The following is a 25,686-nucleotide window of genomic DNA, read 5'->3' as shown; positions in this document are numbered from 1 at the left end:
TAAAAACTAGCAACGAGAAGGGAAGATGTTTCTTGCGCATGCGCCCCCAGGGCATGGTAGAAGGGTCGCGGGGGCCGCCCTTTCAATGCGCGGGCGTTTCTAGTTGGCGCATGGGCTTCAGGTTCTTCTGGCCTGGGTGGGGGAGAAAGGTCTCGTCCCGCCCGCGCGTGCACGCTACTCTCCAGGTTGCATAACCGGCTGGCGGCGGCTCTCGAACGTTCTCGGTGCGGCTTAGTCTGGTAGTTGCGGTTGGAGTGAGTGCGCGCGCGCGCGCTGGCTGGTCCCGAGCGGCTCGCTCGCGCTCTGTCCGAGTCGCGAGGCGGCCGCGAGCGGATCGGGCTTGCGCTCCTGCCCCCCCCCCCCCGCGAGGGGAAGCCGCGGCGCTAACAGCCGTTCGGGTGCCCAGCTCTCGCTGTGGGGGAGGCGGCTCGGTGGCTGCTGTGCCGGTCCGGCGACCTCTCTGCCCCCCGCTATGGCGGTGACCCATGGAACAGGGCTGTCTCCCCAGGCGCCGCCACAGGCCCAGGGTCCGTGTGCGGGAGACCCGGCCAACTGGAGACGGTGCGTTGCCGCGGGGGGAGGGGGCTCTAAGGGATTTTCATGCCGGGGTGTGGTGATGGGGGACGGCGGGTGTGGTGGTGGAAGGAGGGGTCGGCTCGCGCCGGGGGGGCGACGAGACGGGGGAAGGAGGGGTCGGCTCGCGCCGGGGGGGGGGGGGCGACGAGACGGGGGAAGGAGGGGTCGGCTCGCGCCGGGGGGGGGGGGGGGGCGACGAGACGGGGGAAGGAGGGGTCGGCTCGCGCCGGGGGGGGTCGGCTCGCGCCGGGGGGGGGGGGGAGGCGACGAGACGGGGGAAGGAGGGGTCGGCTCGCGCCGGGGGGGGGGGGGAGGCCGACGAGACGGGGGAAGGAGGGGTCGGCTCGCGCCGGGGGGGGGGGGAGGCGACGAGACGGGGGAAGGAGGGGTCGGCTCGCGCCGGGGGGGGGGGGGGAGGCGACGAGACGGGGGAAGGAGGGGTCGGCTCGCGCCGGGGGGGGGGGGGAGCGACGAGACGGGGGGAAGGAGGGGTCGGCTCGCGCCGGGGGGGGGGGGGAGGCGACGAGACGGGGGAAGGAGGGTCGGCTCGCGCGGGGGGGGGGAAGGCGACGAGACCGGGGAAGGAGGGGTCGGCTCGCGCCGGGGGGGGGGGGGGGGCGACGAGACGGGGGAAGGAGGGGTCGGCTCGCGCCGGGGGGGGGGTCGGCTCGCGCGGGGGGGGAGGCGACGAGACGGGGGAAGGAGGGGTCGGCTCGCGCCGGGGGGGGGGGGGGGAGGCGACGAGACGGGGAAGGAGGGGTCGGCTCGCGCCGGGGGGGGGGGGGGGGGGAGGCGACGAGACGGGGGAAGGAGGGGTCGGGCTCGCGCCGGGGGGGGGGGGGGGGAGGCGACGAGACGGGGGAAGGAGGGGTCGGCTCGCGCCGGGGGGGGGGGGGGGAAGGCGACGAGCGAGACGGGGAAGAGGAGGGGTCGGCTCGCGCCGGGGGGGGGGGGGGGGGGAGGCGACGAGACGGGGGAAAGGAGGGGGTCGGCTCGCGCCGGGGGGGGGGGGGGGGAGGCGACGAGACGGGGGAAGGAGGGGTCGGCTCGCGCCGGGGGGGGGGGGGGGAGGCGACGAGACGGGGGAAGGAGGGGTCGGTCGCGCGGGGGGGGGGGGGAAGGCGACGAGACGGGGGAAGGAGGGGTCGGCTCGCGCCGGGGGGGGGGGGGGGACGGGCGACGAGACGGGGGGAAGGAGGGGTCGGCTCGCGCCCGGGGGGGGGGGGGGGGAGGCGACGAGACGGGGGAAGGAGGGGGTCGGCTCGCGCGGGGGGGGGGGGAGGCGAGGGACGAGACGGGGGAAGGAGGGGGTCGGCTCGCGCGGGGGGGGGGGGAGGCGACGAGACGGGGGAAGGAGGGGGTCGGCTCGCGCCGGGGGGGGGGGGGGGGGAAGGCGACGAGACGGGGGAAGGAGGGGTCGGCTCGCGCCGGGGGGGGGGGGGGGGGAGGCGACGAGACGGGGGAAGGAGGGGGTCGGCTCGCGCCGGGGGGGGGTCGCGCCGGCGGGGGGGGGGGGGGGAGGGCGACGACGGGGGGGAAGGAGGGGTCGGCTCGCGCGGGGGGGGGGGGGGGGGGAGGCGACGAGACGGGGGAAGGAGGGGGTCGGCTCGCGCTGGGGGGGGGGGGGGGGGGGGGGAGGCGACGAGACGGGGGAAGGAGGGGGTCGGCTCGCGCCGGGGGGGGGGGGGGGGAGGCGACGAGACGGGGGAAGGAGGGGTCGGCTCGCGCGGGGGGGGGGGGGGGGCGGCGATTGTTCGTGTGTTGGCTGACGCTCGCGTCTCTTGCAGGAGCCCCCCAGGTGTGTCCCACAGGAGCCCCCAGGTGGTGTCCCACAGGAGCCCCCAGGTGGTGTCCCACAGGAGCCCCCAGGTGGTGTCCACAGGAGCAGGAGCAGCAGGGGCGTCCTGCGGCCCCCAACGGTAAGTGCCTATGACCTCGTCTTCAGGAAATCCTCTCCTTTCATCTCGCAGTTAGGTAGGCTTGTTCCGGGTCCCTAATGCCTTTGTTTTCTGCGCCCCAGCGTCCGACAGTGACTGTGCCCAGTTTGGGACAGCGCTGGTACCTTGCTCCCTGCCAATGGATGCACCCAAGTCCAGCAGTGGAGTAGGTCAGCTTTCCTGGCCGGTGGACTGAGCCTGTGTTTTGTACAACGCTGAAGATTTGTTGGTACTTGGAGATATGCCGTTCTCTGTAGACAGCACAGTGAGCTTAGCTGTCATTGCTCGGCTTCCTGTTTTAGGTGTGCGCTGTTTTGGAACTTGTGAGCTTGGCATTTATTTAAAGATAAGGTGGGATATGCCAACTGAATTTTTCATCTGTATATTAATAGTAAAGGAAATAAATGTAATTGACATTAAAGGTTTCATGCTTATCAGTAGTGTGTCTGAGAAAGTCTGAAGATTTGTTGGATAACTTTATGTATTCAGTGAACACTAAATGCAAATGCCAGGCTTGAATGGAGTTCCTTTAATCAGAAGACGGTGGCACAGTCACAGCAAAGCCAAGAGGGGATGTGAAAGGTGGAGATAGAGAAGTATTTATTCCCTAGAATGCAGTACCATTTTAATAACTCTAGAGATGAATAGAGACTGGGAGTGGATGGGTCATTACACAAAGTAAAACTATTTACCCATGTTTATCCCCCCCCCCCCCCCCGAAGTTCTTGTCAACTGCTGGAAATAGCCCACCTTGATTACCACTACAAAAAGTCCGTCGTCTCCCTCCCCCCCGCCGCTGGTATTAACTCATCTTAAGTGATCACCTCTCCTTACAGTGTGTATGATAACACCCATTGTTTCACATTCTCTGTGTATATAAATCTCCCCACTGTATTTTTCACTAAATGCATCCAATGAAGTGAGCTGTCGCTCATGAAAGCTTATGCTCAAATAAATGTGTTAGTCTCTAAGGTGCCACAAGTACTCCTTTTCTTTTTGCGGATACACGCTAACACGGCTGCTACTCTGAAACCTGTAGAACTAAAATGGCTGCTGGTATATAATGGCAGCCATCTTAGCCATTCATATTTAGTATTTTAAAATTACAAATACTATAAAATTTCTGGTATTTGCATACAAATTGATCTGTTCACGGGCATTACATTCATGGCAGTACAATTCACTGTAGTCAACTTTCTTTGAGGAAATGGCTATTTTGCAACAGAAATGCTTTTCTTTAGTTTAAAATGGTCCCCTGTAAACTGAAAATAGTTTGTTGGAACATCTGCACAAGTCATACAATGAAAATCTGCACTTCATTAACCTTAATGCCATGTAATTGTCTGCATGAGCAAATATATCTGCATATTAGCAGTGTGCTTTTGAGAGAGACTTTGGCCGCATTCTGAAACTATTAATTTATGAGAAGTATGTGTGATAAAGCTAGGAAGAAATTAACTAAAGGGAGAAAGCTGAAGCAGTAGATTAAACTGTCTAGGGCAGAAGGTAAAACTGCAAAATAGCTCTTGAACTTTTCACTTGTAGTTATTCTTAGTTTTGTGAATATAGTGGACACAAGTTTCAAGTTGGCCTTGGTTTGTGTTAGCAAAGAATAAATCTTAAATCAGTTTTTTTTTTTCTGAACAGGAACCGAGACTGGATGTTCTAGAACATCAGTCAAAACAGATACAATCTCCAAAGGCACTCTCACAGAAAAACGGCAGGCAAACAAAAAGACAGAGGATATGACAAATTACATGGATGATTTAACTCTAAGCTCACCAAAAGAGAGAGATTCTCGCTCAAAGTCCAAAACTAGTCAGGGCAGATCATCTTTAAAATCATCTAGCAGATCATCTTGTAGTTCACAATCTAGTTCAAGCACTTCAGCTTCCTCAAGGAGTTGGAGCAGGTCTCGAAGCAGATCAATATCACGAGCTAGTAGAAATGTTTCCAGAAGGTGTAGAAGATACTCAAGATCGTATTCCAGAAGTCGATCAAGATCACGCAGCCTTCAATACAGAGGAAGGTACCATCCTAGAACCTACAGGAGATGCTACCGTTCTCCTCCAAGGTATAGATCACGCAGCAGGTCCCGGTCTCATGGAAGACCATATTATAGAAGAGCTTTTTCAAGAAGCAGATCACGATCAAGAGGACGAAGATACTATGGATTTGGGAGAACCATATATCCTGAGGCTTACAGAAGTTGGAGAAGCAGATCACGAACAAGATCTCGAAGCGGAACACCTCTGCGCTTAAGTGAAAAAGGTATTTGCATTCTGTGAGTAGCAGCATATCTGCTTTGGAACATGGGTGGGAAGGAATAGAACTCAAGACTGACTTATTTGTAGACTTTTCCTATTGCTAGATTTATAGAGAATTTTAAAACTTGGGGGTGTAGTTCTGTCCTAAACTTCAACTGAAATCTGATTTGGATTGCTTATCCCTGTTTTATGTTCATTTTGGAATTGCCAATTTTATAAACTACAATTTAAAGTGGGTGGTATCTCCATAAATTTAAACTAGTTTGGGAACATAGTTTTTCCAAGGTATACTCACTTTGCACTGGACTCAGGGTTTATATTTTTGGGTTAGTCAGTACGCCATGATTACCCATACAGAAGATGTTTCTTCTTTTTTATGTAGAGAAGAGGGAACTCTTAGAAATTGCAAAGGCTAATGCTGCAAAAGCCCTGGGAACAGATAACATAGTCTTGCCAGCTAGCTTGAGAGTCTACAGCCTATCCAAAGAGACAAATGGTGGAAAATGCGGAAGTGAAGATTCTGCTGAGTCCACTGAGGTAATTATGAACGGGAGTAATCTTGATTTTTAAAGGTAAACTTTTTTCAGAACTACACTACTGATGCATGAAAAGCTGTGCTAGCCTTAATTTCTCATTGCGAAGTATCTTTAAATTTTTGTATACTAATTTTATTATGAAACAAAACATCCAAGTTTTTAAACTTATCAAAATGCCAAAAACCTTTCTCGATCTGCTAAAGCTGGAAGAATACCTTGGAATCTTAGTTGGTTGCTCTCCTGATTTGCCTACAGACTTTCCACTAGTCGTATGTTAGGAAGGAGAGAGAATTTCCAAGCCTAGTAGGGAAGTGCCAGTTACGTTGGCTGATGTGTGTTTTGCCCGAAAACAATTAGGCTCTTATTTGCCATAGCCTATTTAATAGGCTTTTGTAAAGATTAAACTCTGCTTGATAACTGTCATATAGTCTTTTCATATGCATCAAATTGTTCCCAGAAATTCCATGCCCGGACCCCAAATGCATTTTACATGCTGTATTTCTGTCTTATAGAAATCATGAATATGGTCTCCAGACATTGATGAAGAAAATCTGGTGGTAATTAAGGAACTTGTGGGCTCTAGCTTCTGTGAATTAGGGGAGGGAAAAGAGAGAACTTAATCAGGTTATCAAATTCGTTTTGCACTAGAAATCTGTTTAATGTTTGTTACATCTGGTCAGATGCACACCTACAATAGTAACTACATAGCAATAGCTTATACCAAACTTGTATTTCAAAATTAAAGAAAGTAAACTTAGTAAGGGTTTCTTGGACAACTAAATAAATGGCACAGGTGTCCCTTTCATAATGTATGTAATATATTCCAGATGTTGAGAGATTACAGAAGAAGAGGCCTGCATCATTTGCAGATAAGTTTATTGTCCTTCTCCAAAGCTCTGCAGGGTGGATATGCAGAGTTTATATACAACTGGCTGTAACGTTCCATTTCACTTTATGAAGTCCATGCTTACAATAAATTCCCTAGTTAAAGCTAAAACATGGGCATGGATATAAGGTTGTACATTGGGAAATGTTTAGTATTTCTGTCAATATAATTGTCAATTTGAGTTTTCAACACTGATCTGTATGTGCATTCTATACTTTACAGTTTAAAGCCACTATTGATCTAAATAGTTGAGGCAAAACTTACACTAGAATATTCACATACTCAAGTGAGTTTCCTTAATTCACATGGAATGTGAGAACCTGTTTAAACTGTGCGCCTTCTCCTGTAGCAATCCAGAAGACTAACAGAAGACTTAACCAAAAGTGGAACTGAGGGATCTCCTGCAGTGAAAGGCTTATCTTTCAGCCCTAATGTAAGTGTACATTTCTAAGATAGGAAATATTGATTTCCAACTTATTCTTTCACATTTGTAGTATATTCTACCTAACCTTGGAATTAAATTGGGTTCAATTTACTGCCCTCTTTAATAGTCCTCCATGTATAATATAGTTAGTTAATTCAAGAGAAATGTGCAGTGTAGGGATATATAGTCACTGAGTTTAGGCTCTCTGGAGGCAAGAGCACTTAAAAGTAAGCAATAGATTTGGGAGCTGTAGTGTTGTGGATCTTCCAATGTGTACGGCTGGTCACTCAGGTAATCAGAAGTTAATGAAAAGCAAGTTTGGCTTTAAATCTGGATTATGTAGCAAGCATCATTCTCATCTTCATAAATACAAAGTTGTGCTATGGCAATTTAAAATTAAAAATGCAAGCTTTCAGTGAAGCTTTTTATTTCTAATTTCTTTAACTGTGTGTACTGATTCCAGTGTTCCTGAATTCATTCTAAAAAATCTGGCTTTCATAAACTACAGATAGTGTCGTCTTGGTTTTTTTAAAGCTGTAGGTAAAAATTGTGGACACTTCTCATATTTCATTCTTTAAAAAAAGTAAATTCTTTTTCCAGGACACAATGGCAAAGCCAATACTCCAGAAACCAGCAAGTCTCTGTTAAAGAGACAGCAGTATCCTTGGGGAAAAGAAGATACAAAGAGAAATCCTTATGGGCAATTGGCTCCTATGAAGGAGGAAAACAGCTTATTTTTTAACTTTTCACTTAAAAGTGCACCCTTCCGAGCACGCTAGCACCTTTCACTTACTGTGCTGTGAACTATTGGCATTATGCATTACTTACTTCAGTGAGGTCTGAAATCCTCTTATCAGGTTGAGTATTTTTGTAAATAAGTATTTAAAGATGTTAATTCTGACCTGTTAGATTTCTTTTCCAGATATGAAAATACAGCACAATGGCCCAGAAACTACAAGTGGGAATCTTAGGTATATATTTGTAAATGCTTTTGTGTGTCACTATAATGGAGTAGAAATTACAGGTGGGTAACTTTTTCTCAGTGTTACTTTAGCAGCCACTGGTCTGAACATTTGTAATGCATTGATTTGTTTAAAACCTGTTTTGTACTTGTTTCAAATAGTTGAACTATGGTAGCAAGTTCTTTAAGGCCCTATGTAATAATTCAGTTGAACTGTGAAGTTGTCCTCTTGGCTTCTAGTCTGAGCCTGTAGGTGTAAACTGGCACATTTAGCTGTAAGTGAATGATGAAGTACTAAAGAACAAATATGAAACAATCAGATGCTAACAATAGACTTCAGATGTTGGAGCAACTTGATTTCAAGTTGAAAATGTTAAATGCTTATCCTAATCTGAGTGATTCTCTGAAATAGGCTTTCTTAAACCTCTGTGCAGATGTTTGCAGTATGATTGTATGATTGCCATGCAGGAATCCTTGCTCAATTATGGCTCAGTCATGCATGCTAATCTTAAGGAAACAGAGTTCTACTATATGTTGCTTTCTATTTGGTCTTCTTAAATTCTGACACTTAAATTAAGCGCAGTTCTTCTTGTTGGTGATGTATTTAAAACAGGCCTTGAACTAAATCACCACCACTAAAATCTAAAATGGTAATCATAAAACTTGCTCAGATCCCCTGGACTTCAAAGCAGTGAGGATAGTTAAGAAGTTTACGTTATCCTAATTTGTTTCCAGTCCTGGTCCTATACCAGTGATCTACACATGCCAGCTTGACACTTGAAACATTGATGTATAAAGTGTACAGTAACTTCACGTTATGCCCCTCAGCAGTTCTCAATTTCCACTGCTTGAAGATAAGTGTGTGATTAAGTAATATATTTCTTAGAGCTTATGGGTATTTCATAACTGGGATTGTTTTGGTGGGGGAGACTTACTAAACTGGAATTCATGTAAATGGTTTGCACAATAAAACTTGTACTGAATAACTTTGGTGTAGAATTTTTTTTTTTTTTTACAGTTTAACATGTACTCTTTCCCTACCCTAATAGTAGCTGTTGCTTTATCTAGGCAGTGCAAACAAGCGGTCGTCTGTTGCTTTTCCCTTGGCTGACCAATGCTTAGGCTATGGAAAGACTAGTGTTCTACAAGGAGAAATATCCCACTGCTGTTGTCTTGGTTGGGGGAAGAAATATCTTGGAACAAAACAATATGCCTTCACTCACATTCTACAATGAGTAGCCAGAAGAAAGAATACTTAACTTCTACATACGGTGTAGGAGGAGCAGCTCTAGTGTACCTCCCACCCGTGGAAGCCACAGAAATAAAAGCAATTCATAATGTAGAACAATGGCAAAATCAGTCATTGCTTTAAAGTATTACAACTTAATACAGGCTGTAATATTTTCTAGGTTAGACTAGGTGATGATTCCTTTTGGCCTCCAGTCTGGCTTTTTAAAACAAGTGAAGTAGTAAGGTGAATGGCAAAAAGCAGGTTCACTTGGTGTTCAGCTTACCTACTGCTCTGAAGGCAAAACTAGTAATTCATTTAATAATAATAAAAAAAGCATGTTTAGGCCACACTGTAGCACTAGCTAAAGGGGTGTGAGTAGTAGTGCTCCCTAAAGTGCTGCACTGTAACCATGTCTGTATTGTTTGCACAGGGGCAACTTTTAAAGTTCACATCTTTAGTGTCCACAGGGGGATTTCAGCATGGTACTGGTGAGCAGTGTTCTTCATACAGCTGTTAAGCCACACTCTAGTGCTCACTAAAGTGCTGAACTGTAATTCCCCCTGTGAGCACTCAAGATGTGAACTTAAAGGGACCTTTAAATTCATACCGCCATTGTTTGTGCAGGGTGATTTAGTGCAGCAGTTTGGGGAACACTGCTAGTCACACCCCTTAGACCAGGGGTAGTCTATTTTTTGTCAAGGTCCAAACACGAGAGAAACAAAAAAATCCACCAATAAGTAAACCTTTTAGAGTCCAATCAAAAGCAACTGGCTGTCTGAACTTGGCTCATGGCCATGCTGCAGCATGGTGTAGATGTACCCAGGGCCTGCTCTCGCTGCCAAAAGAAGCGATGAGACCTCAAGAGCAACACTTAAACAGAGGCTCCTGGTGTCTAGGTGTACATTCTGTCACCATCAAGTTTTAAGGGTTCTTCCTTCTCAGGTGGAAACTTACTGGTCAGCAGCTTTTGACAACCACTCTAGAATAGTGAAAAGAAACAAAGGGTGGAAAAAAGGGCTGTCAGGGTGGGCTGATTGTTATAAACATGCTACTATACAGCAGCAGTAGAGCAATGATGCAGCTTGTGGAAACAAAGTCCAGTTCCACAACAGTGAGTGTAAATCAGCAGTATCTCAGTTTAGACCACCTGAGACAGGCCTGAAATACAGTTAAACCTGCAGCATGGTTGAAACAAAAGTATTACTGTACAATTGCTTTCATACAATACAAACTTAAAAATGAATTTTCTGTCTGAAACAGCCACTATGTCAAGTAGCATAGATTTCCAATATCTTGTTGCAGAGCACACACGGTCTTACGTCCAGAGCCACCCTCCCCTCCCATCATCAAACCCTTTCCAAGGGGAAAAAGACAAGTTCTGCTTCTGTTGAGCCAACAAGTCAAAAGAAACAGCCACCTCCCCCATGAGGATGTGAAGTCTTGCTGCTTTGGCAGCCTGCAGAGCTGGTATAGGTTTAGGTCTAGCTGAAGAGCTTTTTTATATACACAGCACCTGCTCATTTTAATCCTAGCATGGTAGGGGAGAAGATACAATTCTAATGAGCTTAAGGGAGGCAGTATTTTTGCCCTTATGCAACATAGGAAAACTGGGAACATCTCAATTTTAATTGCATAAAAGACTAGCAAAATCCAAGGTTACATATTTGCTACACACTAAGGATATCTCAATCTGATTTTTACTCTCTCCTGCCCTCTCCCCCCCCCCCCCCAAAAAAAAAAAAAAGAGAAACTATGGGTTAAGTTTGACCTTGAAGGATCCTACACATTAGCATGGAAGAAACACCAAACATGTCAGGCATGGAGTTCCGTTTAGTTCATTTTTTTTAATGGTCACAACCACTTACAAAATCAATCAAAACAAAAACTGCATTTCTGTAACTGCAGGGTATGATCTGAGTAACAACCCCTTTGAGGTTTGCTAAATTGACACAAACCAGCCACCTTTGGAAGGGCAAGCTATGTACAGCTATGATAGCTACTATCATTCAAACATTTATGCAATACCCACTATTGGATTTTAAAAAAAAGTCTCTTCCCCAAGTTGTCATTTTAGTATTAAAAGTCTCTGGCAAAGTTTATATTTGCACAATTAGCATGTTGATACAGTTTTTAGGCCTTTCTGCAAAATATGCCAAGCTTATACTGAACAATTTCTTTGTAGAACTGTGCCTCTCTTGGGATGTGAAAGTTTAGACAGCTGTTCCTCTCTCCAAGTTCTGTTTAATTTCTGCTGTATATTTCCCATAGAACCTTTCCGCCTTCTTATTGAATTTGGCATTTCTCTCATTAATGTAATCAATATCCGCATCATCATTATAAGCACGTCGCCGACTGTATTTTTCACGTTTTTCAATTCTATAAGAGAATTACATTAACATTTTCAGACCCCTGATGTATAAACAACTTTTAGTTCTTAGAATGAATACACTCCTATATCTACAGTAAAAGTCATCGCTATTAAAACTAAGTGGAAATTACATACACCGCTGGATGTATTTCCTCTGTGAAAATGATTGGTATTTGTATTACTTGCCTGTTTTGCTCCCACTGGAAACTGCCAGTTAATAGCAGAAAGGGGGTTAGATGTTGCTTACGCCTGTAAATGTAATTTTTCCCCTTTGGGTCCTAATCCTGCAGGATGCTGAACACCCTCAACTCCTATTGTTGATGGCATTAAAGCACCTAACAGAATTGGGCCATGAATATCCTATCCTTGAATTTTTACACTTGGAAGGCTATATACCCACACAAAATGTGAAATCAAAGCATAAGTACTCAGAAAAAAATTAAGGCTTAAATTGTAGTTCTTAAAGTGAAATGAAGAGGAGAGTGCCTACACTTTAGTCAATCTCACAAGAAAATGAATAATTAAGTGAAAACACAATTTTTTCCTATTTTAGAGGGTATCTTCAGATGAATTTTAGGTACTTGGTCAGAGAATATTAAAGTTGCTGTAGTTTTAAAGGAAATAAGTGGGGATACTGCTTTTTTCTATGCTTAAGAGATGACAGGAGAAGAAAAGTTGATGGGGAATAGCACTATTTTTTGTTCCCATTAGGATGAGAAAACACATTTTCATTACATTTTATTAGAATCTGATGTCCAGTGACCATGCCCATTATATTCATCATGAACAGTTAAAGCAAGACTACTAATTATGATTTAACAAATGTACGTTAGGATAAATATACCAAGGCATTCCACTATCTTTTTAGTCTTCTAACATGATTGTTGGACATCACCAATATTTTCTAAATCGCTACGGACTGGTGCCAGGATTTTGCTTCAAAATACTTTCTGATGTGCCTAATGAAAATCAACATGTAAAATAAAATAGGCATGGAAGAATGTGTTGCTGCACAATAGATGCCTAATACATACAGAATAGCATAAAAATCCTGGAGAGAGAGACTAGTGTACAGATTCATAAATAGGGCAGGCTATACTGACTGTATATTTAAATACACATCTTTATGTAGAAGTTACCAGACACCACAAGTTATGCTCACACGACAGCAAACAAAATAGTAAAAGCACCACGTGTTATGAATGCAATGGTTTGAGATAATTAGGACCATTTTATTACTTACTGTTTTTCAAGATCTGTAACCATTCTATCAACCCCTTCTTTACATGGTACATGAGTTCCATGAAGAAGACTGTTTGCTGTTGGATACAATTCTTCTCCGCTGAATGAGAAAGAGGTAAACAGTAGAAAAACAAACTTTGATTTGTCAAATTACTGATTTTCTGTACGTAACAACTGTTTTATCAAAATAGAACTGGGACATGATAGAGAACATGAACTAGCATATTACAAGTTACACATCTACAGCATCACCCAGGATATGACTGTTATGGGACCTTGACAGAAGATCATTTGTATTGCAATGCACATAAAAGAACAGATAAGATGAAATATGTTTGAATTACATGAATTGAAAAGAATTTTCAGCCATTTTAGACACTAGTTCATCAAAACAATTCATATTTACAGGTAATGTCATTAAAAAAAAGAACGTGGGTCTGCCAAAAAGAGAAACTTACTTTTCTTCTCTTAGCTTTTCATATTTTTCCATGTCAGGTTTGATCTGCTTAGTTAACCTCTGATACTGGCGCAACTGAGCAGCTGCATAATCTTTAGAATAAAATGGACTGCAATTAACAGAAGACCTTTTCTGTGTGGCTCAAGTTTTAGTGAAAACATATGAAAGAAAAAGATTAAAAATTTGTATCCCGCTACCCAAGCCCTGAAAAAATAAATAAAATTAAATTGTTTACCTGAAAATCCTAGATCCGGATTTTTTCTCTTCTTTTTCCTTTCCCATCTTTCTGCATCCTCAGCACTGATTTCTAACAACTTCACCCGGTCATAATCTTCTCCTTTAGCAGCACATTCCTATATAAATACAAGCAATTCTTAAGATTTTAAAACATAACAAAAAAGCAGCAGACAATTAAACAAGTTTAGTAGATTACAGATATTTTTCTAATTTTATTTACACTGTAAATTTGATATTAGACAATCTCACCAAGGATCCCAGTCTGATGCTTGATGATTTGAAAAAGTTTTTATATACACCTATATCAATATCAGTAGCTCTCAAAAGCCCTGATTTCGGATCAGAGTCCTATTGTGGTAGGCACTGTACACACATCCAAGAAGAGACAGTCCCTACCCAGAGGTACTAAACTCCGGATCCTGCAGAGATTTATGCTCATGCTTAACGTAATGCACTACTTGTAGTTGTACTGAAGTCAATGCGACTATTCACAGCACATAGTGTTAAAATCTTTGCAGGATAGTGTCCTAAAATGGAAGGTTATGATTGCAATCAACGTTTACACGTGTTATACCTTCTTCTTTTCCTCAACTTTCAGTTCCCATTCCAGTCGAGCCTTTTTTGCCTCCCAGTTTGCCGGCAACTTAAGTCTTTTATCTTCTTCCACAACTTCCTGGTGATTTAGCTTGCGAGCTTCATTCTAGGAAGAAAAGTTTGTCACTGAACTCACAGAAAATGGCAATATACAATCATAAAAGTTAGAAAGCAGAAGAAGCCTATTAAATAATTGAGTCCACCCACTTGCAGCAGCAGGTTCTCATATTCCCCTGCCCCCCACAAAAGCATCAGTTATTAAAAACAGATTAATTTTTTAAAATAAAGTTAATGTTTAAAATCAAATTTACACAAGTTAAGAGGGAAGGTACTGTACATCTGGGGTCAGGCTTGGGTTATGGGGCATTGCAAGTATCAGTTACAAGGTATTTAAAAAGAAAAGAAGTACTTATGGCACCTTAGAGACTAACAAATTTATTTGAGCCTAAGCTTTCGTGAGCTACAGCTCACTTCATCAGATGCATCCGCTGAAGTGAGCTGTAGCTCACGAAAGTTTATGCTCAAATAAATTTGTTAGTCTCTAAGGTGCCACAAGTACTCCTTTTCTTTTTGCGAATACAGACTAACACGGCTGCTACTCTGAAACAAGGTATTTAAAGATATTTAAATTAATGCAGTTACTTTAGAGGAGTTTGACATTACTTTCATCCCCCCCACATGAATTTTGTGTAACAGAGAGTGACAAGATAAGTGTCCCATTGACCTTCTTGGCACACAGAAAAGGAACGTTCAGAACATTTTGTAAAACTGTTTTAGGTTCTCCGATAAAAGCATTTTTGTCTAACCCTGAGAAAAACCTTATTGTCTCCCCCAGTATATGATTTTCCAGGTGAGAATTCAGAGGAATTAAATATTAGAATTTATTTTTGTTTGTGGAATTTTGCATGGTGATGATTAGGATCCCACCCCCAGTTTTAATTTAGAACTTTAAGGACCTGTTACAGTTTTGGTTTTAAAGGTACCTTCAGATAATTGCTGCAAAAAGAAGCCTGTGGCTCAGTTACCCCAAACTGCAAACAAAACCCGGCTATGAGCACGACTGGTCTACCGTCATGGCCGTTTGGCAGCCCAGGCTGTATTACCCTTTTCATATGGAGCTCTCTGAACTTCCTCAACCTCTCCTCCCTCTTCTGGGCAGCCAGCTCCTCAGCTGCAGTGGGCGCCGATTCTTCGTCGGAGCTGGCAGAAGAGGCCTAGAACGTCAACGCGAATTATCTGATTTTATTTTAAAAAGGGAGGTTTGACTGCATGGCTGGAGCGCACAATGTTTTGAACCAAGGTATTAGAGAGACACTTCCACCGTCTCCCTCCACACCCCCCCCCCCCCACAACCATGACCTCCAACCTACCCCCATACTCTATCCCATACCTACCCCACCCCTCACCATCCCACTCATTCCCCCGATACAGCCCCTGACCCACAGAGCCTCCATCCCCAGCGATATCCGCCCTCTCCAGGCGCGACGCCTCCCCTCTGCCCCCCCCGCCAGCGGCCTTCTCGATCCCTCGCCCTTAGGAAGCGCTGTCCGGCCCCTCACCCCTCCGCGCGGGGCTGCAGCCCCCTCCGCCGCCATCCGCTCTGCGTAGCCAATACAAGCGGCCAGTCCCTGCTTGACTTCCGGCTTTCTCAAGTCGCATCCGGCCCACGGAGGAAGTGACGTTGATGCCCCGGCCTGCGTGAGACTCTAGAGCCCCCTGTCCTCGGTCAGAGCGCCCTCTGCAGCCAGGAGGAAGCAGGGGCAGGGGCTAGAAGGGCAGGTCCTGAAGCTGGGGATGGGGTGGGAAGGGGGGACAACACACAGAGAAGAAGAGGGGGCAGAGCAGGAAAGAGCCTAGGGACAGGGGGGCCGGGGAGAATCCCTCCCATTGCGTTCATAGTGGCTGGAAGAGCCGTCCCCTGTTGGAGGGGGTGACCCTGGAACTCCCAGACCAACCAGGGAGAGCCCCCCACAGGTACGGGGGAAACCCACGGCCATCCAATCCCATGGCGCCCTGCGCTGCCCTTTCAAGCTGGGCGCACCTCAACGGCGGCCATCAGAACCGCAGGCCACGCTTGGAAGTTTGGGCCTGGGAGACTTGTCCAAGGCCGCACAGCAAGTGAATGGGAGAGTCAGGGTCAGAACGTGGCAATTCCTGCTTCAGCCCATTAGAGATGGAGTCTTGCTCGCAGTGGGCAGCTGATTGTGCCTAGACACGTCACACCTGTGGTCCTGCTTCCCTCTTTGGGAGCAGTGACTTTTGCATCTCATCAGTGGGTTTCTTCTTGCGGCCAGGTCCCTGTAGGAGATGGCAAATGGGATGTAGGGCTGCACATACCTATCAGACAGCCTGCCTTGAATATGCAAGACAAGCACAGTTGGGTAACACTTTACAAACAAACAAGATGACCAGCCTTCTCTTCTGTGCAAGCTTTATCCAGGACAAATGACTTGAAACAACCTAAGTGACCTAATGAAAAAGTACTATTAGAATAGAATTGAATTCCACTTTGAACCATAAAAATGTCATTTCCAATAGTACCAGGAAAGCATCCATCTTTATAACTGCCTGCCTGATATTTTGAAGAGACTTTAAGTCCTGTAGCTTTTAAGGCTATCCATCTGCAAGCTTCCCCTTGACAGTACTCTACCAGGTATTAGTGACTAATTGATGTATTACAACTATTGACTTGCCCCCAAAATAGCCACCACATAGTACCTACTTTTGTACCAGCAGCCTCCAGATGAAAGCATCTGTATCTCATTACAAATACTGCCTGACCCATCCAGTCTGTAAACATAAGAAACAGTTGATATAGTTACTTTGGCTTGTTCAGCTTGCAACTCCTCTAAAATATAAACATCCTTAAAAAACATAGGGCCAGATCCTCAACTGGTGGAGATCAAGGTAGCTTCATTCATTTATAGCAGCTGAGACTCTGGCCCATAAATGCAAGACACTTTATGATACGTAGTCAATAACTTAGAGAACTGTGCAAGTTTATAGAAAACAGAGAATAACCAGCACAAAGTTAGAGAGGAGAGAATGGTAGCCTAGATATGACAGTGATCAGCACAGTGATAAGAACCTAGACAGATAAATGGCCCATGTGAAAAACTATAATATTCATAGTAATTGTTCCAGATTCTTATAGTTGCTATAACAATACTTAGTTCTTACAACAGTACTGTGAACTGTAGTGCTTATTTGCAATCTGTAGATTAGCTTTATCAGGGAGGGGAGAAATGGAACCTAAAGGCAACGTACAGGGTGAAGGAGGGAGAAGATGGGGCATGGCAGTAGAAAGATGACAAAGCTGGGTCCTGGAAAGCAAAGAGAAATCCTTCAATTTCCCACTGGTTTCAACAGAATTATATTACTATTTAACAGCTGTTTTAGGTCCCTGTAGTGGTGCTTAGGGGAAAGAGCCACTTTCCAAGTCCCTAGTGGGGGAAAATGACAAAAACTCCCAACAGCTTTTAATGCTGTTTTTTATACAATGGCCTGACCTCCGCTATTCTAGAAGTGTTTGCTTTTTGTTAGTCTCCAAGTGCTGGCAATATTTTAACTCTGAAAATACAGCCCCAAAGAGATGTATTAACTCCTCTAAGGAAAGGTTCTGCCCCAAAGAAACCTATACAAAAAGCTTTTCAAAATCAGATGGCTTGTGCAAACAGCTCCACCTTCCTAAGGACTAGCAGCAACCCGGTGCTGTATCAGCAGGATCCATGCCCATGATATGCTCAGCAGACAATCGCATGGGCTTCAAACCAGTGGAACCAGTTAATACCTAGCTACTCTTTATCTTTAGATAAGCATTCATGGTCAGCAGCCAAGGCAACCCCTTAACAGGCCAGCATGCCAACTCCAGCACCTGCAAACAGCAATCCAATAAATCAGCATGTGCTGTCCAGCATACTAAAGAGTCACCAGTCAATGAGTGCATGCAGCTCACAAAGAACTCTACAAAAGCCCAACATGTACAGCCCAGCGTTCAGGAGTAACCCTACAAAAACAAACGAGTATTACCCAACCAAAGGAGGGAAATGCTCAGCAGAGAAATAAGTTTCTGTTTAAAAATTCCCAAGGCAACACATAAAGCTATCTAAAAAAGCCACCTCTCCCTGGGGAGTGATCAGTCACTGGGATTTTGTTAAAAGTTGTGTGACAGGGAAGACTTTTCTCTCCATCATGTACAGCTCAGCTAAGCTCTTAGGAAAATAACTGAGTTTTAATAACTCACCTCACAGCAGGGAAGGCTTAAAAATACATTTCAATACTACTTTGCTTAGGTATAGTGCTTTACAACCACTCCATTAAACCCCTACTGCACTTGCTGGTGTGGGAAGCAAGCAATAGTATTTATCTCCACTTTACAGGTGGGGAAAGTCCAGGTACAGGTAGGTGAAAGGCCAGTTTTTCAAAGGTATTTAGACACCTAAAGATGCAGAGTGATACCTAGTGGGATTTACAGAACTGTTTGAGCACCTAAATCCCATTGGTTCTAATAGGAATTAGGCATCTACCCTCCTTAGGTGGATTTGAAAATCCAACTAGGCACCTGAATACCTTTGAACATCTGGCCCAAAGTGCCCAGCCCAAGGCCACACATCAAGTTAGCCCCAGAGCTAGTCCTTCACAAATCCTGTTAAATGAGCTGTGTGATGAGCTCTCCCATGCAGTAAATCACACAAGACCTGCACGGTGCCAGAAAACCAGTACAGCAGCTGCATTTCTTCCTGGAATAATCCCCAAAGCCCCCTTGGAAAGTAAGTGATTGCAGCACGACGTAGGCCTGAGGAGAGAGAAAATGAGGGATTTGCTCCAGGTGATTCCTGTTTGAGATGGATTGCTTTGGTCATGCTGCATTCAGAGAGCCACGTATCTCCTGGAAGATAACCACCAAGAATCATTCTCATGGAGGTGAGTAGCATAAAACAAGGGCTGGATAGAGAGGCTGGGCCTTACTGGTTAGAAATATTAGTTTGCTTAATTGTGGTGATAGACTTGTTAGGAATGCATAGCTAGACTGGGGGTAGATCTTCAGCTAGTGTAAATTGTTATTGCTTTATTGTCTTCAGTAGGTCTGAACAGCTCCACAGTGCCAGGGGAAGGTGTTCCCATATGTGGGTCCAGTTTAGCCTGTTATAGAGACCAGTCTGAGAAGAGAAGTTTAGACTGATCTGAACATTGGTCAGGTTTGGGCCCCTTTCTGTTCAAACCAGGACAATGCTGTCTGCCCCCGCCCCTAGATATGGTGAAACTTACTTAATGCTTGTCAAGTGCTTTGTGATCCTTTGATGAAAAGTGCCAGTTAATTTGTGAAAAACAGGGCATGTTTTCACTGCAGAGTGTACGTGGGTGTGAGTTCCTGGGTTAGCCTAGCCTGCATGTGAGTGTCCCTATTGCAAAGCCCTACCTGCATTACTGTGACCTCACAATTTCTGTGTGTGTCTGGGAGTATATCCCATGGTTCTTTGGGCTGAGAGGCTCTAGGATTCTTTCTCAGTCAGTTGTGGGGAAAAACTCACTGGTCTTTGGGGGAGTGGGAAGGTATTGGAGGTCTGAGTCCTCCCTCACTGCAAAGGTGGTGGGTCCCAGCCCAAGTTAAAGCAGACCCTGGGTTCTAACCCAGATTCCCAGCTGGGTAAACTAGCCTAGGCTTAAAACACTTTCAACTGAGGTTAAAGGTTTTTGTGTGTGGACAGAAGAGGGTGTGGGTAAGAGCCCAGCTTAACTTTTGCAGTGAAGACATGCCCTAATTATATACACATTTAATTAAGCCTCACAACACCCCAGTGTTCAGAGTGGTAGCTGTGTTAGTTTGTATCAGCAAAAAGAACAAGGAGTTCTTGTGGCACCTTAGAGACTAACAAATATATTTGAGCATAAGCTTTTGTGGGCTAAAACCCACTTCATCAGATGCATGCAGTGGAAAATACAGTGGGAAGATATATATACACACACAGAGAGAACATGAAAAAATGGGTGTTGCCATGCACACTATAATGAGAGTGATCAATTAAGGTGAGCTATTATCAGCAGGAGAAAAAAACCTTTTGTAGTGATGATCAGGATGGCTCATTTCCAACAGTTGACAAGAAGGTGAGAGTAACAGTGGCGGGGGGGGGGGGGGGGAAGCACGGGGAAATAGTTTTACTTTGTGTAATGACCCATCCACTCCTAGTCTTTATTCAAACCTAATTTAATGGTGTCCAGTTTGCAAATTAATTCCAATTCAGCAGTCTCTTGTTGGAGTCTGTTTTTGAAGTTTTTTTTGTTGTAATATTGCAACTTTTAGGTCTGTAATTGAGTGACCAGGGAGATTGAAGTATTCTCCGACTGGTTTTTGAATGTTATAATTCTTGACGTCTGATTTGTGTCCATTTATTCTTTTATGTAGAGACTGTCTGGTTTGGCCAATGTACATGGCAGAGGGGCATTGCTGTCACATGATGGCATATATCACATTGGTAGATGTGCAGGTGAACAAGCCTCTGATAGTGTGGCTGATGTGATTAGGTCCTATGATGGTGTCCCCTGAATAGATATGTGGACACAGTTGGCAACAGGCTTTGTTGCAAGGATAGGTTCCTGGGTTAGTGGTTCTGTTGTGTGGTGTATCGTTGCTGGTGAGTATGTGCTTCAGGTTGGGGGGCTGTCTGTAAGCAAGGACTGGCCTGTCTCCCAAAGTCTGTGAGAGTGATGGGTCGTCCTTCAGGATAGGTTGTAGATCCTTTATGATGCGCTGGAGAGGTTTTAGCTGGGGACAGAAGGTGACAGCTAGTGGCGTTCTGTTACTTTCTTTGTTGGGCCTGTCCTGTAGTAGGTGACTTCTGGGTACTCTTCTGCTCTGTCAATCTGTTTCTTCACTTCAGCAGGTGGTTATTGTAGTTGTAAGAACGCTTGGTAGAGATCTTGTAGGTGTTTGTCTCTGTCTGAGGGGTTGGAGCAAATGCGGTTGTATCTCAGAGCTTGGCTGTAGACAATGGATCATGTGGTGTGGTCTGCATGAAAGCTGGAGGCATGTAGGTAAGTATAGCGGTGGTGACTCTCCCTTAGCAGGCTAAGCGGAGCAATTCTGAGTCTGTCCAATAGTGGGCAGTGTAACACATCCACAATGGCCAGTCCTGAACAGAAAACGGTGTATATAATATGGGGATTCTGGATGTTTGGATGCAAACTCCTAGCTTATTGGGAGCTAGAAATTTATGCAACATGGTATGTCACTGTTTGGCTTGCTGGCTGGGGAGCCCCCTCTCCTCTGAGCATGCTACAAAGGGTGACCACATTTCTAAATACCTCGCCTCTTTTTGGCGTAGTTCTTGTGTACGTACTCGGTGTGAAAGCTTTTCCATTACAAGGACAGTCCATATTTTACTGTACCACAATTCCAGAGGAGTCACTGTCACATATTTCCAGTAACGCGCAAAGCGAAGTCTAGCTACTGACAATACAAAGTAAATTAATTTGTTGCTCCATTTAAAATGTAGATCATTTGCTGAAGCATTAAATCAGCGGGTCAGGGAGATCTCTAGGAAGCTGGCATTTTGTCATCAAATGAATGTCTTAAATGATTTCCTCTCAAAACCATCTAATTCCTGGACACAACCACCACGTGTACAAGTATGTCTCCTCTTCCCTTCAACTCCTCCAGCAGAGCACCTCCCTAGCAGCAAAAATACGATGGATCTTAACAGGAGTCAAAAGCCATCTATCCAGTAATTTATAAAAAATGTCTTTGATCTACACAAACTGAAGATGTATAGTCCCTTTCCTGTATAGAGACCCACTGATCCAGTTCAATTCATTTGTCCAAATCCCTCTCCCATCTTTTAATCTGGGTTGTTTTCTGATCAACATCTTTTTCAGTCACAATTGTACATATCGGAGAAATCTTTTGTTCGAGCTTGCTCCTGGGTCAACTCCTCACATGTGGTTAAATGTCTAGCTAGAGCTGCCTTGTATCCAGCTTTCATAATCAAATGTTTGACTTGTAAATACTGAAAATATGAGAGCATGATGTTGTTTACATCAGTGGCTCTCAACCAGGGGTACACATAGGTCTTCCAGGGGGTACATCAACTCATCTAGATATTTGCCTAGTTTTATAACAAGCTACATAAAAAGCACTAGCAAAGTTAGTACAAGCTACAAGTTCATACAGACAATGACTTGTTTATACTGCTCTCTATACTGTACACTGAAATGTAAGTACAATATTTATATTTCAATTTAATTATTTTATGATTATATGGTAAAAATGAGAAAGTCAGCAATGCGGTAATAGTGTGCTGTGACACGTGTGTTGTTTTATGTCTGATTTTGTAAGCAAGTAGTTTTTAAGTGAGGGGAAACTTGGGAGTACGGAAGACAAATCAGACTCCTGAAAGGGGTATAGTAGTCTAGAAAGTTGAGAGCCACAGTTTTATATTGTTTCATAGCTCTTGGCACAATTTCAAATCAAGATCCAGGAACGACTGTCTAAATTGAGTAATCACAGCTCTCACCCACAACAAATAGCCACTTTGATATTTCCTAGGGATAAGCTCCTGATTATTAATGGAAGTAGCTAAGGGAGAGGGCCTAGGTGTGAGGAATTTACAAAACATGCCCAAAGCTGCTAAGTTGACCATTCATCCAGACCAATGTTTATTTTTGGTGACCTAAATTTCTTTCATTTACCCTGAATAGCTATTTTTGGGCTCCAGACTTGCTGGCGTTTTACCCAGTGTTTGGATGGTCTATTGTTAATCCAGTTGATCACATCTTTTAATTGTGATGCATAATAATAATAAGTCAAATTAGGGAAAGCTAGGCCACCCCATGTTGCAGCCTTGCACAGAACTTTAGAACTCGCCCTTTGTCGCAAAGGAGATTCTGCAGCAGAACCCTGGTTATCCAAAAGTCTCAGGGGGAGACTTGAAACCTTCATTAATCAGGAGCAGCCAGCCTGCAGCCTCTCTCCACCCCTTCCCTGCTGGTGGCTGGACACAGGGACACCAGGGTGTGGTGAAGCCTTGGGGAATATAACCAGGGATTGGTTCGAGAGGTTGCACCATCTACTTGCCTTCAAAAAAGCACTGCTCACAACCAGCAGGCCCAGTTTCGCTGGTGTCTGAGTAGCTGAATAATTCTATGCTGACCATTTGATTATCAGCTCTTGTTAGTATTTGGTCTCTTACTGGAACACATGGTTGGATTGACGTGGGAGAGGAGTTGTGTTTGAGGGACACCCATGCAGCCTGGCGTGAGGGAACTTCTGTGTGTGTGTGCGGGGGGAGGGGGTGTTGACTCGGCGGTTCTTGTGGGCATATCCAGCTCCATCGGTGCCGTTGCCCATACCCCTAATGCGCTGCATACGTTCCAGATGTTCCAGATGTGCTGGGAGCCAAGAGAGGCAGATCCCAGTGTGGAGATTGGATTACTGCACACAAATCACATTTTCTAAAGTCTGCTGCTTGCATGGAAAATAAATAGGGCACATGAACCGTGGATGCTGTGCCCAGGGGCAACGTCACGGGGAGAACGGGGATGGGATTGTTCGCCTCAGACACTGTTCAAGGTTTTTGAACCAGCCCAGTGCGTTCTACCCTGGGATCAAATGGATTAAAGGAGGGTTGAGGGGGGATCTACCCCACAAAAAATGGTGCAGATTGGAAGGGCATCAGCATATCCGTCATCCCCTCCCTTTGACACCCCATCAATGACTAGCATGCCAGGATCAGTGGCCTACTGCACTATAACTGCATCTCCAGTACCAGCCTCAGAGTTCATCGTCTGTACAGTGTCTAAGCATGAAGTTCTAAAGCTGATCAGAGTCTTGTGCACAGCAAAGAAAAAGAGAGAAATCCAGATGGCTCCCCTTTAATTATTAGAGACTAGTGTGGGGTTCACTGATTTTAGTAAGAGGCACTATTTCACAAGCCAGTTAAAGAATATTCAGTCATTTCAGCAGGGCCACATGTTGGTTGATTAGGGGAGATTCCCTGGCTGGGGACTAAAGAGATGCATTTTTGAACCACAGCATAGACTATCAGAGGAGAAAAAAGACAGACTAATTAGCTCTCAGCTGCATCGCATCTGGAGATCAAATGTAAAATGCTAGTTTATAAAATAATTCCATTTCCTTAATTACGATGCCTGTCACTCCCATTTTCCAGTCACAAAGTCGTTAATGATAATAACGTGCACTTATAGGGCACCTTTGATTCCAAAGGACCCTCAAGTACTTTACAATCTGTGCGGGGCTAGGATCTTTTCGCCCCACTCGAGCAGTGCAGCCACCTCTGGGGTTAAGCACAGTAGATGTTGAATGTAGTATATTGGAAGAATCACACACTAAATCCCTGCATCCTCAGGGCTTGTGAATCTGCTCAGGGAATCTAGGCAGAAAGGGGATGTCCTTTTAAGGAGAACACATCTTAGTCTTTAAATAATGACCATGCAGCAATATTTGCTCATTATTTTTCAAGTAAGAAGAATTAAGGACCAGGTGGGCAGTTATAAAAAACCCCTGCTACTAGATTAAAATCAATTCAACTACACAAGTAGACAGGGAACAGATTGGAAACACCATCTACTCAAACTCCAACGTGGCTATTAGGTCATAAACCATTACATCATCAGAACTGATTCTGATTGGCTAATTATGCTTCCAGGGCAGGGCCCTGTAACTAGAACAGGGGTTCTCAAACTGACTCGGGACCCCTTGGGGTCGTGAGGTTATTACATGGGGGGTCATGAGCTGTCATTTTCCACCCCAAACTGTGCTTTGCATCCAGCATTTATAATGGTATTAAATATATAAAAAAGAATTTTTAATTTATGGGGGGTTCGCACTCAGAGGCCTGCTGCGTGAAAGGGGACACCAGTACAAAAGTTTGAGAACCACTGAACTAGAAGCTTCTGGGGGGTTGATTCACTCTTTTATGTTACTTAAATTGTGCCAGTTTCACATTTCTGATGTGAATTACACACAGGGGAAAAGAAGGTGAGACACCATGGCAGATCTGTGTGAGATGGAGGAGGGGTGATCTCATGGTTCAAGTGCAGGACTGGGAACCAGAGAAACTAAATAATATTCCTGGCTTTTGCTGTGTAATTTTGGATAAGATACTGACTCTCTGTATGCCTCAGTCTTCCCAGTTGTAAAATGGGGTTAATTATTGCCACTTTACAGCCGTGGTATGAAGTGAGTTCCTTTTTTGTCATGTATTGTGAGATCCAGGGATGAAACATGCTATGGTACTTTGGTGTCAATTTGGGGCTCGTTTTTTGATGCACCTCTTAATCAGAGCCAGTTGGGAGCAGAGATTTTGCTATCAATTTAAAACATATTGCACTTGCAATCTGTTTCCTTTTGAAGTAGGAGCATTTCCCAGGTCATGTTTTAAAAAGATAATGGGATCCACATTACTGAAATTCACAAAAACATCAACGCTAGTTTAGGGGTATAAATGGGATTAGTGAATTTACAGTGGGGATTCTTGCTTACTTTCACTAAGATGAACCAATCTCCAGATCTGGTATCAGGGAGGAATTTTTCCCCAGGCCATGTTAGCAGGAACCTTGGGTGTCTTCTTCCCTTTCTAGTCCTTCTGCAGCATCCAAAAAATGATCAGGGTGGTGGACGTTTCCCAGGCACACAATTGCCTGTGGTTGCTGGGGAGGAAACACTGAAGAGTTTTACTATTTGTGTGCCTCATATTTGAGGTTTTTCTTACCAAAATACAATGGAATTAAATGCAGTTTCTCGGTGAATCAAAATGGGAATGAACTGGATAACTTGAGATTTCTAAAATTTGCGAGAAAATGGGACTGTCAACTCATTGCATGTGTTTGATTTAGCCAGCAGATGGCAGTATATATCCAGATTATTTTTTTCCCCATTTCTACTTACTCAAGTGCATGCAACTGAGTATAAAGATTGAACCCCAGGGAGCAGGTTTCCTCCTCGTTAGAAAGTTA

General features: G+C 44.8%; 2 protein-coding genes across 9 annotated transcripts; one reads left to right on the top strand and one right to left on the bottom strand.

Moving 5' to 3' along the window:
* Window positions 1–135: 135 nt before the first annotated feature.
* On the top strand, window positions 136–8,573 carry RSRP1 (arginine and serine rich protein 1). 7 transcript variants are annotated; one of them, XM_078849425.1, is made up of 7 exons: window positions 136–224; window positions 2,388–2,416; window positions 2,463–2,495; window positions 4,161–4,784; window positions 5,163–5,317; window positions 6,552–6,635; window positions 7,227–8,573. In XM_078849425.1, the coding sequence occupies exons 4-7, from the start codon at window positions 4,259–4,261 to the stop codon at window positions 7,272–7,274; spliced, it is 813 nt and encodes a 270-aa protein (XP_078705551.1). In that variant the 5' UTR covers window positions 136–224; window positions 2,388–2,416; window positions 2,463–2,495; window positions 4,161–4,258; the 3' UTR covers window positions 7,275–8,573. The 7 variants fall into 7 exon arrangements, 6 of the variants coding, with proteins under 6 accessions (XP_078705551.1, XP_078705550.1, XP_078705547.1 ...); XM_078849424.1 differs by having other exon boundaries at window positions 138–224; window positions 2,463–2,550; XR_013634830.1 differs by lacking the exon at window positions 136–224 and adding an exon at window positions 243–561 and having other exon boundaries at window positions 2,463–2,550; window positions 6,144–6,635; window positions 7,227–7,242.
* Window positions 8,574–10,642: 2,069 nt separating this feature from the next.
* SYF2 (SYF2 pre-mRNA splicing factor) lies at window positions 10,643–15,371 on the bottom strand. Of its 2 annotated transcripts, XM_073317519.1 has the most exons (7): window positions 15,276–15,371; window positions 14,820–14,930; window positions 13,697–13,822; window positions 13,121–13,238; window positions 12,887–12,977; window positions 12,430–12,528; window positions 10,643–11,194 (listed from the first exon to the last, which is right to left on the bottom strand). In XM_073317519.1, exons 1-7 carry the CDS (start codon window positions 15,309–15,311, stop codon window positions 11,029–11,031), a joined length of 747 nt encoding a protein of 248 aa, XP_073173620.1. In that variant the 5' UTR covers window positions 15,312–15,371; the 3' UTR covers window positions 10,643–11,028. The 2 variants fall into 2 exon arrangements, with proteins under 2 accessions (XP_073173620.1, XP_073173622.1); XM_073317521.1 differs by lacking the exon at window positions 12,887–12,977.
* Between the last annotated feature and the right edge of the window lie 10,315 nt (window positions 15,372–25,686).

Source organism: Lepidochelys kempii, chromosome 19 (assembly GCF_965140285.1).
Source record: "Lepidochelys kempii isolate rLepKem1 chromosome 19, rLepKem1.hap1, whole genome shotgun sequence".
Taxonomy (NCBI): Eukaryota; Metazoa; Chordata; order Testudines; family Cheloniidae; genus Lepidochelys; species Lepidochelys kempii.
The sequence above is the reverse complement of the archived record's forward strand: the minus strand, read 5'-3'. Positions and strand labels throughout refer to the sequence as shown.